General features: G+C 39.2%; 1 protein-coding gene across 1 annotated transcript in view; it reads right to left on the reverse strand.

Annotated features, from left to right (window-relative positions):
• Positions 1-13698: 13698 nt before the first annotated feature.
• LOC101860892 overlaps positions 13699-15510 on the reverse strand; it is a 14472-nt gene continuing 12660 nt past the window's right edge. Inside the window, exon 8 of the mRNA XM_005097587.3 lies at positions 13699-13982. Within this exon, the coding sequence (XP_005097644.2) occupies positions 13869-13982 (114 nt within the window). The 3' untranslated portion in view covers positions 13699-13868. The remainder of the gene's footprint in view (positions 13983-15510) is intronic.

Below are 15510 nucleotides of genomic sequence, written 5' to 3' on the forward strand. Positions count from 1 at the left end.
GATCTATCACATGACTGAGCGGACAATTGTTGGACTGTATATAGATCTATCACATGACTGAGCGGACAATTGTTGGACTGTATATAGATCTATCACATGACTGAGCGGACAATTGTTGGACTGTATATAGATCCATTACACGACTGAGTGGGCAATTGTTGGACTGTATACAGATCTATCGGACAATTGTGGGAGTGTATATAGATCTATCACATGACTGAGCGCAATGAGCGAAACCTTACTCCACAACACTGGTGGGTTCATATTGTCCGAGTTCATAGATTTTAAAAAAACGTTCTGTTCCAACTGTTTTTAATGTAGGTGTTTTTACGCCCCCAACAACACAATTTAGATAATTTAAGAGGCGACCTTCCAATCCTGCTTGTCAGGGCCAAACCGGGCTGAGAGGGATACAACGTCCCAGCAGAAAGACCGAGATAGTCAATACAAATGTCTCCCCACTTGGGAATCAAACTCGGGTCTCCAGCAAAGAGCCTCATGGAGCTGGGCATTAAATCCATTCCGGAACCGATTCCCGCGGTTAGAGCTACAAAACAAAAGTTCAGATTCCTTTTTAGGTAAACCAACGGTTACCAATTATTTTATTTATCAAAATTGTACTTTTTTAAAAACAGCCTTATTTTTTAAAAAAAAGAAATGTTGGTGTCTCACCGCGTTTCTAAATCGAAGTTATCCTGGATTCTAAAACTGTTAGAAACCGACCAGGTAACCGGAACTGGCTGGGTGCTGGATTCATCGGAAGTAATGCTAGAAGAAGAAATCACACCAGTGTAAAGTGTAAAAGAAATTGGGTTCGGACTCGGTTTCTACGGTTCCAAGTTTGCAATAATCGGGAAACGGCCACCGCCAGTGCCTTATCACTACGCCACAGACGCCCGAGTTCCAACTTTGGTCCAGCCAAAAGGAGTGGGTGGTCACGTGTTGCTGATGCTTTATTTTAGTAGAGGTTTTACGGCGCTCGCAACTGCATAAGGTCATATGAGCGCCAAGGGGTGGAGGTCAACAGAGAAGCCCTATAACAGGGAATCAGACTTACTCTGCTCACCTCTCTATATAGCTTCAACCGCACAAAGTCTGCTTCGACTATCAAGGCACCCCGGAAATAGGATCACAAGAGTGTGACAAACAAACAAAAGAAGTAGAGGAAAAGAGACCATAGTAAGGATTAAGAAATAAAAAGCAGAAGTTTCCAGTTGCAGTTCAGGCAGTAATGAGCATGACATTGATAAATCAGCCCATTTACAATTCTACTGCGCATAAGAGCATGTTAATGTCTCCCCTTTGGGAATGGCCTAAAAACACGTGTTGGTAAATAATACAAAAAATGTATTGTGTAAATACATGACATGAATATGCATAATTATGTAAATATACGTGATGTATAAGACACATGTATGGATAGGGATGTGTGTGTGTGTGCTCTTGTGTGCAGTATGCATGAACTGTTCAATGACAAAACGGCAGAATGGAATATCATTATATCAGGCAAGATTTCATCATCAGTTTCACAATTTCTTAATTTTATTGTAAATTTTCTTTTGCACAATACACAATTCATCCCCTCTTTTAAAAAAACTGTAGTATGTGATGCTTTTTTTCCAAACAAGAAACAAAGCCATCCCGGTGTGTGTGTGGGGGGGGGGGGGGTCCAGTTATGGGTAACACAGCGGCACCTAAATGTTCCAAAATTCACATGCAGGTATAATGTGAGATACTGTGGTGATATCAGGCAGTCGTCAAAACAAAGAAACCAAAGATACCAACATTTTTTCTCCGGTTAAACAATTTTTATTGAATTTTTAGTTTTTGGCTCAACACCTTTTAAGCCCATTTAAAAACTCATTTCCATGAGGATGCAAATGAAAAACGTTGATTAAAGGGGGGGAAAAAATTTTAATTTCCATTTTCAAGGACTCTCAAGCATTGGAAGTCACCAAATTTTGGCAGACATTTTCTTGCAAATTTTACCTCTGAAGCCAGTCAACCCAACTTCCCTCGTTAGCAAAAAATATATTGACTTATCGGACTTCTATTTAAGATAGATGGGTACATGTATTATTTTGATCTAAATAAAGACAAACCAACAAGCTTTAACATGATACCAATAACTCCACATGCCCAAATATTGACGAGCGCCTGATTCCACAGCATCATATTTTCAGGAGAAGCAAAAACTGTTTTATTTCACCAAGGACAATAATATTTTGATACAAAACTGTTTAATTCGTCTGAAACCGTAACTATTTAAAGAAGAAGAATGAGACTAGAACCAAGTCATGCGCCTCATCAAAGTCTATACATGTATCATTTTTTCGAAATTTTGACGTACTACAATAATGTTGAATGATGTCAAGTGTATACCCGGCCTAAAACATTTCTACATAATTTAGGCTTAAAACACAAAAATTGCACACATGTTTTTTTAGTTGTAAATAACATGGAACTGAATTACTGATAAAAATATACGCAAACTACAGGGAAAACTTTTTAGACATGACCTGTAGAAGCCTGTGTAGAACTTACAATCAATTTTATATTACAGAGTCTTGTAAAAAGAATCACAATATTAATTATGCGTCTCCATATTGCACATGCAGAGTAAAAAAGGGCACCACAGAAGGATGAGCTGTACATATAAATATAAAGAGGTCATGATATATTATATGGTAAGACATGGGTCTCACTAGTCTTGAACACAGTTTTATCTTAGAGGAAGGACTTCCGAACATCCCCTCAGTCAGATTGGTTAGAGTAAAAGAGGTAGCCAGCATTGAAAACTCTTCAAACAACAGAAGGTCGACAACATCATCTTGGCGATTCGAACAAGGGTTGACTGCACAGAAGTCCATCAAGATAGACACTTATTTAAAAAGAATGTTGGTCAATTTAGACCCCCATCGACACAATTTAGATAATTTCAGAGGTGGGCTTCTGAACCTGCCTGTCAAGGCCAACCCGGGTTGAGAGGGATAAACATCCCAGCAGAAAGACGGAGGTACTGGATACTTAATGTTCTCCTTACCCCAGTGAAGCACCTTCTAACAGCTACAGCCCAGATGCTTGTGTCAACATCGTTAATCCCGTCGTGACATAGGGGCAGTTCATGACACGTCAGGGGCAGTTTGTGCATCACCAGGTACACTTTGGGAACCCCAGGGACGCAGAGGAGCGCTAGATTTAGTGGTCATTTGTCTATTATTAGACCCAGTATGTATAATTATACTAGTTACTATCTCTAAAGGGAAAAGATTTCTTTGTAGGGCCTGCAGAAAAAAACATAGTTGAATGTGAATCTGTAATTAGCTTTACAAAGTGCATGTGATAGAAGCAGAATGCTGAATACAACAACCTATGACGAAGGGCATTGGTCATCATGGTCCTTGCGATTCGTAAGGCATGAGGGAGGAGTACGACACAGCATCATGCCTCCATCACCGTATAAGAAAGAAATGACGAACGGCATAGGTCAGGTCCCAAAGGGGTTAATAAACTTACAAACGATAACAACACTGTAGGACACTTCTTCAACAGACAACGAACAGTCTATACCAGTCAATGCAGATCCGGCAACACCGCAATCCTCTACTGCGGAACAACTTACAGCCAGCCGTCATTCTTCAAAGCCAAATCAATCATCATCACCCATAGCTAACTGCCCTCCTTCAAGGCCAATCCAACCACCATCTTCTCCTGGTCAGTCTTCCGGCCTGTAATACATGTACCAGAAGCGGCAGAAAAATTACTATTCCAGCCCATTCCGGAAAGATTAGGATAACGTCAATGTCAATATAACTTGAAAGATTCAAATATTCTGGAGCATATTTGTGTATGGCATGTTACAAAAAGGCAACAGTGTAGTTAGGTTGTCCTTTTTGGTTAGGAACCAACAATCATTGTGCTGATTGAAATTTGTTGGATTATCATTTGATAGAGAGCAGCAGCTTGCTCTGTAGTTTGCATTTAAGGCCTGGTCAGAGGAGCAGCAGTGTATACAGTTAGGCTGTGTCATCTGTTTTTAAGTAACCGTGTAGCCTGGTTACAAATAGGGTGATATAGTAATAAGGACATTATTAAGTTTATGCCGAGGCAAGCAAACTGTACATGGATCTTGTTTTGAAACATTGATTTTGAAATCCTGGACTATCACAAGCTGGTGATTCCCTTTTCGGATTATTAATTAAGTTTAGAAATCCTCTTTGTGCACTTTTAATCAGGTTTAAGTTTAGCGATTTGAAGTGTCGCTAGTTTAAACCTTGGCCTATATATCACAGTGAACATTGAAAGAAATTTATATTTATCACAATGGATTGTGAAAGATGTTTATCTCAAGATAGTAATATCAGTTGATCGAATATCTAAGTCAAAATGTATCTATTGCAGGAGACAGTAAAGTTATTATTTGGCCGAGTAACATAAATAAACGCAACAAACATTTATGAGTATCATAGTGAGCATTGCTTTGTGATAATCTTGTATCATGAACAGTCAAAGGTCTCTAAAAGGGGGAAGATGTAACAGTACCGGTATTATCTTTAAAGAATTTTGGTGTAATGATGTTGTCTGCCCTACAAAGGAAACTACTGTACAGTTCATGCTTGAGGAGAGCTCTTCGTTAAAGGAAACTGCACTGGGCGAGCGGCGGCTAATCGATATGGCGAGTTGGTTCTGTGTCTTGTGTGTTATACTTAAGGTATCCTGTTTGATATCGGCCATCCACACCTTTACAAAACTGTCTACCTTATTACTTCCTTTCATTTTTACATGGACCCTGTCATGTCATCATGCTCATGAGATAAATACCTCAGCCATTTTGATCTATTTTAAGAAAATGAGAGAAAACTGTTTCTTTCGAACATTTGACTCTGTGAAACGCTTGAATTTTGGTACACTTAATTGATTTTATATTTGGATTATTCTTTTGTTCAAGTGAACTATAGTACCAAGCTGGCTCTGCTCTTCATTTTCAGAACCAAAAATTCAAAACCAGTTAAAATGACTTACGCATTATCTTATGAGTATGACGATATTATATTCCCTTTAAAATCTCATGTCATTTTTCTACTTTAACCCTCTAAGCCTTCAAAGGGCCATGCCCTGAGCTCCTGGGTACTTTCGTTGATTTTTTAAGTATACTTTTCTAACCTCATTTTAGTGTTAATCCAACCTATTTAGCGCATTTTTTCTTTTTTTTTTGTAATATCACCGTGCTGGTGTATATTGATGCTGCTGTTCTGTATATTTTGGTGTTCTGTTTCTCTAAACACACGTATGCTTCACAGGAAGCTGAAAATGTTTCGGAGTGTTCTATGGTCTGCTGGGGTTATAATATAGTGTAAAGCACATAGAGCCTGCTGTTGAGAGGGGATATGCGCTATACAAATGCAATCTATTATTATTATCATATTTAGGTGGGAGTATACATACAGACATTTCGGTACCACAGGGTATTTGCCGCAGTGCGCTTGTATCAATATTGCAGCACAGAGAGTTCAAAGGGTTAAACTGTGGAGACATGGACCCCACAAGACAAATGACGTATTTCTCAAAACAATACTATAAAATCTCACTCTGCCATTTGTTTTCCCTAATAGTCTTATATACATTCATCGGACGTGGAACAACAACAAAACAAGTGACAAATAGATGTGTGGCATCGTGGTGAAACCAGCGGCTCGTCAAAATAAGGAAATCGAAGAAACCGACACATTTCTTCCCAGGGTCGTTATTTTTTTGTGTTGGGGGGGGGGGAGGAGGATAGTATGGGGGGGCAACACCCTTTTATGTCCATTTGCCTATTTAAAAATACATTACTTTGTGGGCTTTGCTTGTAAAAAAGTTGATCAAAGGAACAAAAAATGTTAAGTTGAAGTTTTCAAGGACACTCAAGCTTTGGAACTCACTCAACTTTTACAGCCATTCTCTCAGTAATTTTACCTCTCACACCAGGTAACCCCCACCCTCTTTAACGGTAAATATCTCGACTTCTATTCAAGATAGACGGGTATATATTTTCCTCAAAAGCAAGGCAAATGAACAGGCTTTAAGACTTCATCAACAACTCCATATGCCAAAAACAAAAAAGTGACGGGCGCCTGACTCCACCGTGTCATGACAGACATTTGACTCACATGGAGAATGGTGAGCAAGTCCCAGCACTGCCATAATAAACAAACATATGGACAAAGTGCTTTATTGGCTTAGAACCAAAATTATTTGGAATGTTTTACGTATACATAAATAAGACATTAATCTGGCAGAACATTCATATATAAACAAACTAAGCATTTGGTATGTGTAGATTCCCCTCATGACACGAGGGTGCTGACATCGAAACTAAAGGGGAGAGAAATCCATTTAGAAAGGACAATGTTGATATTGATCCTTAGTTAGTAAGTACAGCAAGTATAATACAATAATACAATTGTTGAAATGAGTATTTTCTCAAGTAACACAAACTTTTTCATCAATATTATGCTCTCTTCGTAAGTAAGCCCCTGCCACAAATTACTCGACTGTACTCTTGACAATTGCCACTAAGTAAGCTCAGGACCAGCAACTCAGAGCAGTGTCAGTGCAGAACCAGTAACCAAACAGGGAACCATCTTCCACAAGCCTGCCCTATGCTTGAGGCTCTTAGAAGGAAATATTGGCCCAACCCAAGGCAGCAGAACCCAAAAGTCTACGAAAGCTTGGACGACCTGTGGAGAACAGCAGCCTTCAGGCTAGAGGCTGGGATATCCATCTACAGATGAAGAAAAGAAGAAGACAATAGCTACTTTGAGGATTAACTCACACAGCCCTAAGGTCAATAATACTGGCATGCGTATGCAACACTCCAATCCTAACCCCGAAAGTATCGGTAATATGGAAAATTTCGCTCTCGTGACAGAAAACACTACTTTAGTGTGAAGAAGACTATAGTCTAATCCTAATTGGGAGAGTAACCATTTTTCGTTTGAAACAGACTATGACCAGAAGTGCAAGCTCAAATTTAGAACAAAGAAAGCTGCTCTATATTCGGGAACCATGCGAGGGGGTACAACATTTGAACACATAGCTTTTCTTCGCTTTTTGTTCACTTTTTGACTTTGTATATAGACCTTTTTCCACGGAATATTGCATAAAAACTGTGACATATTTTGCCTTCAAATTTTCCATACTCACAAATAAAGGTTTGAATAAAATGTGAACCAAATTTGGGGAGGATATGTTCAGGGACAGCTGACAGCCTGGAAGTGTAGGCGTAGGGTTGAGTGAGTTAAACTGGAATCTACTATAGTTTTAGTAGAGGTTTTACAGCGCTCGCAACTGCATATGGTCATATGAGCGCCAAGGGGTGGATGTCAACAGAGAAATCCTAACGGAATCGGGCTTACACTGCTCACCTTTCTAGCCTCAACAGCACAAAGTCTGTTTCGACTATCAAGCCACCCCAGAAAAAGAGGGTCACAAGAGTGTGACAAACATGCACAAGAAGTAGAGGAATTCCTTGTTGCAGTTCAGGCACAGTTATGAGCATGGCATTGATGAATCAGCCCATTTACAATATACAATTCTACTGAACATAAGAACAGATGAATAACCCCCTTTGGAAATGATCTAAAGGTCTAAAGACACTTCAGTCAGTAGTACCGCCCCGGGGGTTGGAATCTGCATCTTCCTGTCGATAACTTACATTTACTTCAAAACACATCATCGTCATTGCCTATCTCACTCTGCATTGGGATGTAGATCAGCACAAAAATAAACATTCTTCCTTCACCTCTCAAAATCCCAAGCTAGCCTCTTAATATTATTTTCCATGTCTTCTCATTTTTCTGTACGGAACACCATTCTCTGTGACTCTTTTCCTGGTTCCACATGGCCTTTCCCCTCCTCTCTAGCTCTGTGTCAAAGCACAAGTTATTGCAAAAAGAATTCAAGCTATACAATAGTAATCATAACACCCAATAAATTCAGAACATCAGACATCTGTTAGAAATCAATAATTACAGTATAACACGGATAGCTTGAATTCATCCGGACCGGCCTCGGTAGTTCGAGGGATCCGTAGTTCAAGGGATATCTTACAAAAGTAAAGAAGAAAAAAATGGGACCGCAGGCACAGTTCATTGGATGCGTGATTTTGAGTCTTCTGTGTTTGACCTATCCATGTTATACTGTATTTCTTTTAAAAAGCAATAGGTATAAAAATTCATTCAAAACGTCACCAATACAAGCTATTCAGTCATTGTCAGTGGAGCCGGAATAACGTCACTTTGTATGTCCATCTAATGACTATTTGAGTACATGTATACGTGTGCATCTGTGTATGTGTTGTATGTATGCGCGTGAGTGTGCGTGTGTTTTGTGTGCAGTGTGTGCATGCGCGCATGTGTGTGTGTGTGTGTGTGTGTGTGTGTGTGTGTGTGTGTTTGTGAGTGTGTGTGTGTGAGTGCGTGTGTCTGAGGGCGTGTGTGTGTGTGTGTTTTGGGTACAGTGCATGCATGCGCGCATGTGTGTGTGTGTATATGTGTGTGTGTGAGTGCATGTGTCTGAGGGCATGTGTGTGTGCGTGTTTTGGGTACAGTGCGTGCATGCACGCATGTGTGTGTGTGTGTGTGTGTCTGTGTGTGTGTGTGTGTGTGTGAGTGTGTCTGAGGGCGTGAGTGTGGGCATGTATGTGAATGAGTATATATTGACATGTGTCTACCACGTCATGGCAAATTTCTCTTTTGTGGAGATCAATAAAAATCAACTGTTATCTTATCTTATTTTTACTTATATGAAGTGGTACCAGACACATTTTGCACTTCAGTACAGCTGCTTATCCACGGTTCTCTTATGTTCATAATGAGATGTGCACATATATATATATATATATATATATATATATATATAGATCATTATCCATTGGGCTGTGATAGTAGGAATGTGTGCTTATGCATTGCCAAATCGTTAATCTGAGAAGCATATACTTGTACTTGTATTTTGTATTGAGATGAAGTTGTTGTTAAGCATCTAGAGCTGTATTGTATGAGAGTGGGTGTTGTAGAAACTATCTGCAATATTAATATTATTACTATTATTATTGTTGCTACCCACACTCTCCCCATCTTGCAGAATTCGTTGAGCTGCGACAGAAATGCCGATGCTAACTTGGCCCAAATTTTGACCATCAGCCATCTTTATATATGCGAATCTGACGAAGTCAAATGAGGATTGACAACTCTCAATCTCAAGATAACTAAATTTCCAGGACAAAAGTAACGTTATGACCATATAAAATGTTGAGCAAATATAAAAAGTAAAAGTTCAGAGCTTATAAAACTTCTTTAAAGCCTCTTTGCTGAGAATGACCTTTCATTCTTTGGCATTTATGATGCATGTCGGGTTGTACGGTTCTTTCTTTATCCCTTACTGTTCACACCGTATAAATAATAGAATTCTGTAAGGCTTTCCTTGCAAATTTCAGCCAGTTATCAAACCTTTTCCATGAGCTTTGCTCAGGAAATAACATACACTTCAAGAGAGGACAAAATTTCTACCCAGCTGAAAACAATGCTCAGAAAATAACACACATTTTGGACGAGGAGTTTTGCCTAATCAGCTGATCATGGTAGGTTTCCGTCCCACGCGAAGCGGCACTGAGGTCATGCTGGATGGCCAGCGCGTCGTCACAGCTCTCGTAGCTGCCGAGCATGTCCGAGTCCAAGATCAGTGTTTCCGTGTTCTGGGACAGCGCCGTTTCCTCGTTGTCATCCTGCGAAGAGTTCTTGCTGCTGCCTTCACTCATTCTGCTATTGACCCCGGCAGACGTCGGATGTTCGGCGAAGGCTCTCCTTTGTTCTACATGAACGACAGCTTCACATGTGTGCTGCTGGCTCTTCTCCTGTTTCATGGACCGACTCATGTTTGGGGAAGGGCTGTACGACGGTTTCACCATCAGATGGTTTATCGATGACAGGGTTATGATGTGCTGGAAATTTAACCAGAAAAATACTATGAGAGTCAAGACATATATATATATATACATATATATATATATATATATATATTACTGAATTTTTTAAATTAAGAAAATAAATTTGTGTGCTTTTATGCCCCCATCTACTCAATTTAGATCATTTAGGTAGCAGGCTTACAACTGTGCCTGTCAGAGCCAACGCTGACTGAAAGAATACAACATCCTTGCAGAAAGACCCGATATACTCAATAAGAATTCTACCCATTGTGGAATCAAACTCAGCTCTCCAGTGGGCAACACAAAGTTCCCAACCGCTACACCACAGACACTGGTGATGTCTACTGAGGGAAGTGGGACAACACGATCTGATCACATACCTGCTGATGTGGGTAGTTGGTGGGTGCTCTGATCAGGTTTGCCCCTTCCCTGCTATCAAACATCTTTCAACCTTATCTCTCCTCCTTACTTTTTTGTGTTTGTTACTTTCTTGTACCATCTCTAATCTAAAGTCCTTACATGAGATTATTGCGTTGCAAATGCTATAAAACTTACTAAAGCTAAAACTAAATACCAGCTGACTCAAAGGACATATGCAAAAAGTAGGCCTACAGGGAGTATAGAGGGTGTATTTATCGACCACCTGATTGATTTAGCCCGCAGTGCTGCACACATCAGCTGACCGTCCGCACAAAGCAAAGCCGCACAGAGCGGCGCTTATCTATTGCTCTCTTTTCTTCGCATCACTTTTCTCTCCTCTTTTTTCCCCGACTGCTTATTTTTCAACCCTTTTTTTTCTGGTTTCAGTTTCAGTGAATAGAATTTTGAATTCTGAACATTACTGTATGAGTGTATGCCACACAGAGGGTTTTATCAAATTTAGATACATGCATTTCTTTATTCATTTTTTGTGAGACCACCCATGAGGTCACGAAGCGGGCTCAAATTATTTGCGTCCAGAGCGAAAATTAATTGCAGGCTGAATCAGTTAAAATGTGCTAAGGCAAACATTTTTATTTCTTTTTTTTAGCTGTGGTTTCTTAATCATTGATATTTGTTGCACTTTCTTGAATAATAGTTTGCCAAAATTCAAATTCTATATGTTGTCAAAAGCAAGAATAAAATACATGATTTAAGGGCAATTGTTAATAGAATGAAACAGTGTTTTTCTCTCTCCTGAACTAATTTTGCTTTCTCTTCTTAGTAAATTTGAACAGCTTGCTGGTGATATATTGTTGACTTCCCAGTGGAGAATTTTTCTAAACCACTTTCCTGGGTTTTACCAGAATGAAAGAAGATGCCCAGTTAACTCTTTATCTCCAAGGGGGTAAACCCACTATGCCGGGGCCCTTTTTTGGTACTAAATCTAAAAATGACAAAAATGTCACTAAATGGGTCATTAAATCAAAACAAATGAACCTATTTGGTCATTTGTACAGGTGATTGTCCTGGACAGGCGGTACTCCATAAATAAACTTCCCCAATCTGAAAGCAAACTTCATAACATCAGTTATAAAAATGGTAAAAATAGTAAAGGAGATTGTACACCGCCTTGTGGAACATTTTATTGAAATATAATATCTTCTTCTGGCATTGATGATGGGGGATTGGCACTGGCACTTTTCAGTTGGTAATTAAGCTACCAAGACCCCTAGCAGCACATGCCCCCTTATGGTGCATCAAAGCATCTTTAGCTTTGGGCCATTGGTGTATGTGAAAGACATGAGTTCTTTTCCCATATGGGCAAGTCTGTTTAATAAAGCGTCTCAGTCTTTCTGTTCATTTGCCTCTTTCCCCCTGGTCCCGGGCACAGGCTGCCAAGAAGAGCTCTCATCTTGACTTTATTCTGGGCTGTCTTCTCTTCTTCCATCCAGCTGTGTCCCATATATATATTCTTGAGATCTGCCTCCGGATATCGCTCCCAGGTGAATCTCTGCCTCGGTCTTTCTGCTGGAATGTTGCATCCCTATCAGCCTCGGTTGACCCTGACATGCATCATCCATCTCCCAAATGTTCTTTAACTTACATCATATAGCAGGTCGGCTGACTTGCCCTTGCTTATCAGGGCGAACCCTAGCTGACCAAGGGATACAGCATCCTAGCAGACAGATTACAATAAGATAATCAATAAAACCATTTCTTTACCAGAGAATCAAACTTTTGTTTTCTCCAAGCAACAGTGAAGAGCCTAATGATTACACCACAAACCAGTAACTTATTCAGTGTCACCAAACAAGGAAACTTGTGAATAAAAAAAAAAGAAAGAGAAGCAAAAAAAATTAATTTTATATAAATCCGAAAAACCAAAAACCAAAACAAACAAGAAAACAAACCTCGTGAACATGCACAAAGTTATCATCTAATCCTTCTATCTCATCTTCCATCCTTGTGATGTTGACCATGTTATGAACAACCCTGGAGCCTCTGGTAACAAAATCAAATAAAATACAGTGATACGTGGCTATATCGTCACGCTCATAAGATAATTGCCTTAGTCATTTTAGCTGATTTTGAACTTTTGGTTCTGAAAATGAAGAGCAGAGCCAGGTACTGTTCACTTGGACAAAAGAATAATCCAAATATAAAATCAATTAAGTGTACCAAAATTCAAACATTTCGCATGGTCACTTGTTTGTTTGAAAGAAACAGTTTTCTCTCATTTTCTTAAAATGGCTGAAAATGACTTAGGCATTTATCTCTTGAACATGAAGATATGAAGAGGATTATGTAGAAACACAGAGGAGTCTGCTTAAACTGAAACCTGCAGGTCCACCGGATTTTCTTCAGTATAGTGCGGTTGTAAACAACCAGGACAAATTTCTCCCTGTGAGATGAATAAAGATTGTCATTGTCTTTGTTATTGTTTTCCGTTTAGAGGGATCGTTCCAATAGTCTATTATAGAAGAAAAGAAATTGGTGATTTTATTTTCCTCCAGTTTACGGCAGTTTTCGGATTAACCGAGTTCAGTCTAAGCGGACTCCAGTGTACAGTGATATAATGTGACTATGTGAGAAGCACTCTGATGAATCTTTTTGGTAGGTGACAATTACAGTGGGGTTTTCATTTGAAAATAAGGCTCCATTCACAGGAGTAAATAGTCTAGATCTATAAACTTGGCAAATTTTCCACCACATGTCATCAAAAAGATTTGTAAAAATGTGATAAGTTTGAAGATGGGGAAATGGTTTATAATTTCCATCAAAGCTTAGTTCTGATCTATTTTTTATGATACTGCAAGATAAGCTTTTGCATCTTCTGAGGGCCCTTCCAATATTTTGGTGAACATAAAAATGAAAATGAAATACTTTTGGACATGCCCAAGTACTTACATGTATTTCTGAAAGTGTAAAAAAAAATGTGTCATGACAAGGTGGAAACAGGCGTTGGTCAATTTTTGGTCATTAAGAGTTATTGACATACTCTTAAGGCTTATTTGGTGAAGAATATAATATCTATCTAGGAATAGAAGTCAAGATATTTTCAATACTGAAAAGTAAAGTTCACACTGTGTCAGAAGTTTAATTAGAGAGAAGATGGCTACCAATGATTGGAGACTTCCCAAAATTGAGTGTCAAGTATCATAGGAAAAAGCAAATTTACATTTTTTTGTGCCTTTGATCAATTTTTTAAGTCAAATTCACACAGAAATGTGTTTTTAAATGGACATAAAAAGTGTTGACCCCTTCCCCCCCCCCCCCCCCCAACCCCCCATCCCCCAAAATGTTTTTTTTTAATAGATTGACAAAACTTGCCCAACAGGTTGAACTACATACCGGTATATAATCTGTTTCTTCGATTTCATTTATTTAACAACGCCTGATTTCACCATGGTGCCACAGATGCCAAAGTAGTTGTGGATATGCCACCGGTGCAGTAAAAACTCTGACTAAAACTACACTACCGCTATCTTCCTTGCCTGTGGGGCATGAGGTGCAGTATATCCTGCACGGCAGCTGTCAAAGCTAGGTTTTGAGGCACTGTGCAGCGGAAGGTTCCGCGGACTCCATCCACATCCACCTGTGGCAAAGACATAATGGATTTTTTAAAAATATACAGTACTGAAAAGTCCTATTATATGAGTGTGAAGCATGGAAAATCAATAGACAGCCGAAAAGAATATTTGACAGAGTTGTGGTTCATAAGATGCATGCTGCGTATCCCATGGACAGCTAGAAAAACATGAAGAAGTCTTGATTGAAGCGAATTACAGGCGACAGCTTATGATGAATATAGTGACAAGAAAAGTTCATGGGACACACAAAGCCGAAAGAAGCATTGGAGAATACTATAACAACGGGCAAGTTTGATGGAAAGAGAGGAAGAATCAGACAGAGGGAAAAGATACCGGACAAGTTGACAACATGGCTGTGAACAGCAAGAACAACAAACACCACTGCTGCAACGCAAGACAAGGTGAAGTGGAGGTCCATGATCGCCCACGCCAGTCGGCAAGACAGCGGTTGATGATGATAACACAGATAGTTAATATTCCATGAGACTGGGACCAGCCTAGGTAGTTCGAGGGATCCGTATTTCAAGGGATATCTTACATAGAATAAAGAAGAAAAAAAAACGGGACTGCAGACACAGTTCGACGGATGCGTGATTTCGAGTCTTCTGCGTTTGACCTATCCATGTTATACTGTAATTAATGTAAGTGGTTTTTCAGCCCTGTGAAGAAACAAAGGATTCAGATGATTCAAGAGGAATAAGGTGAAAACATTGAGTCAAAATTGTGTCGATAGGAGATGTAAAACATTTAAAATCATTACAATTGTTCTGAACATTCAATCGCATTCTGTCAGTTGTCATTACAATCATTAGATATTCAATCACATTCACCCAGTTATCATTACAGTCACTACTTAATAAGAATCAATTCCATTCTGCCGGTTGTCATAACAATCATTTCATAAGGGCAATTCACCCAGTTGCCATTATAATCATTTTGTGGCGCAAATTACATTGATCGAGTCGGCATTGCAATCATTACTTAAGAATCAATCATATTCACCCAGTCATCATTACAATCATTTTGTGGTGCAAATCCCATTCACAAAGTTATCACTGCAATCATTACTTAGGAATCAATCCCATTCTGCCAATTGTCATTACATTCATTACATTCACCTCACAGAGCCAATCCCATTCTCCGAGTCGTCTCCAAATTACCTGAGTTTTAGTAAGAGTTTTACAGCACTTGCAACACAATAAGGTCATATAAGTGCCGAAGATTAGATGTGTTACAAGAAAGTAACATACACAATAAAGGAGGAGAGATAAGGACGATAGATGTTTCATAGGTAAAAAGGAGCAAACCACACCAGCGCATCCACCAACCACCCAATCAAATTATCTGAATTGTGTCCATGGAGGTGTAGAACACAAAAAATAAAAACAGTCTTTATAAGAAGAAGAAGAAGAAGAAGAAGAACAACAACAACAGTAACAACAATAACAACAGACTTTATAAAAACAACAACAACTGTCTTTACAACAACAACAACAACAACAACAACAACAACAACAACAACAACAACAACAG

Source organism: Aplysia californica, unplaced genomic scaffold (genome assembly GCF_000002075.1).
Source record: "Aplysia californica isolate F4 #8 unplaced genomic scaffold, AplCal3.0 scaffold00158, whole genome shotgun sequence".
Taxonomy (NCBI): Eukaryota; Metazoa; Mollusca; class Gastropoda; order Aplysiida; family Aplysiidae; genus Aplysia; species Aplysia californica.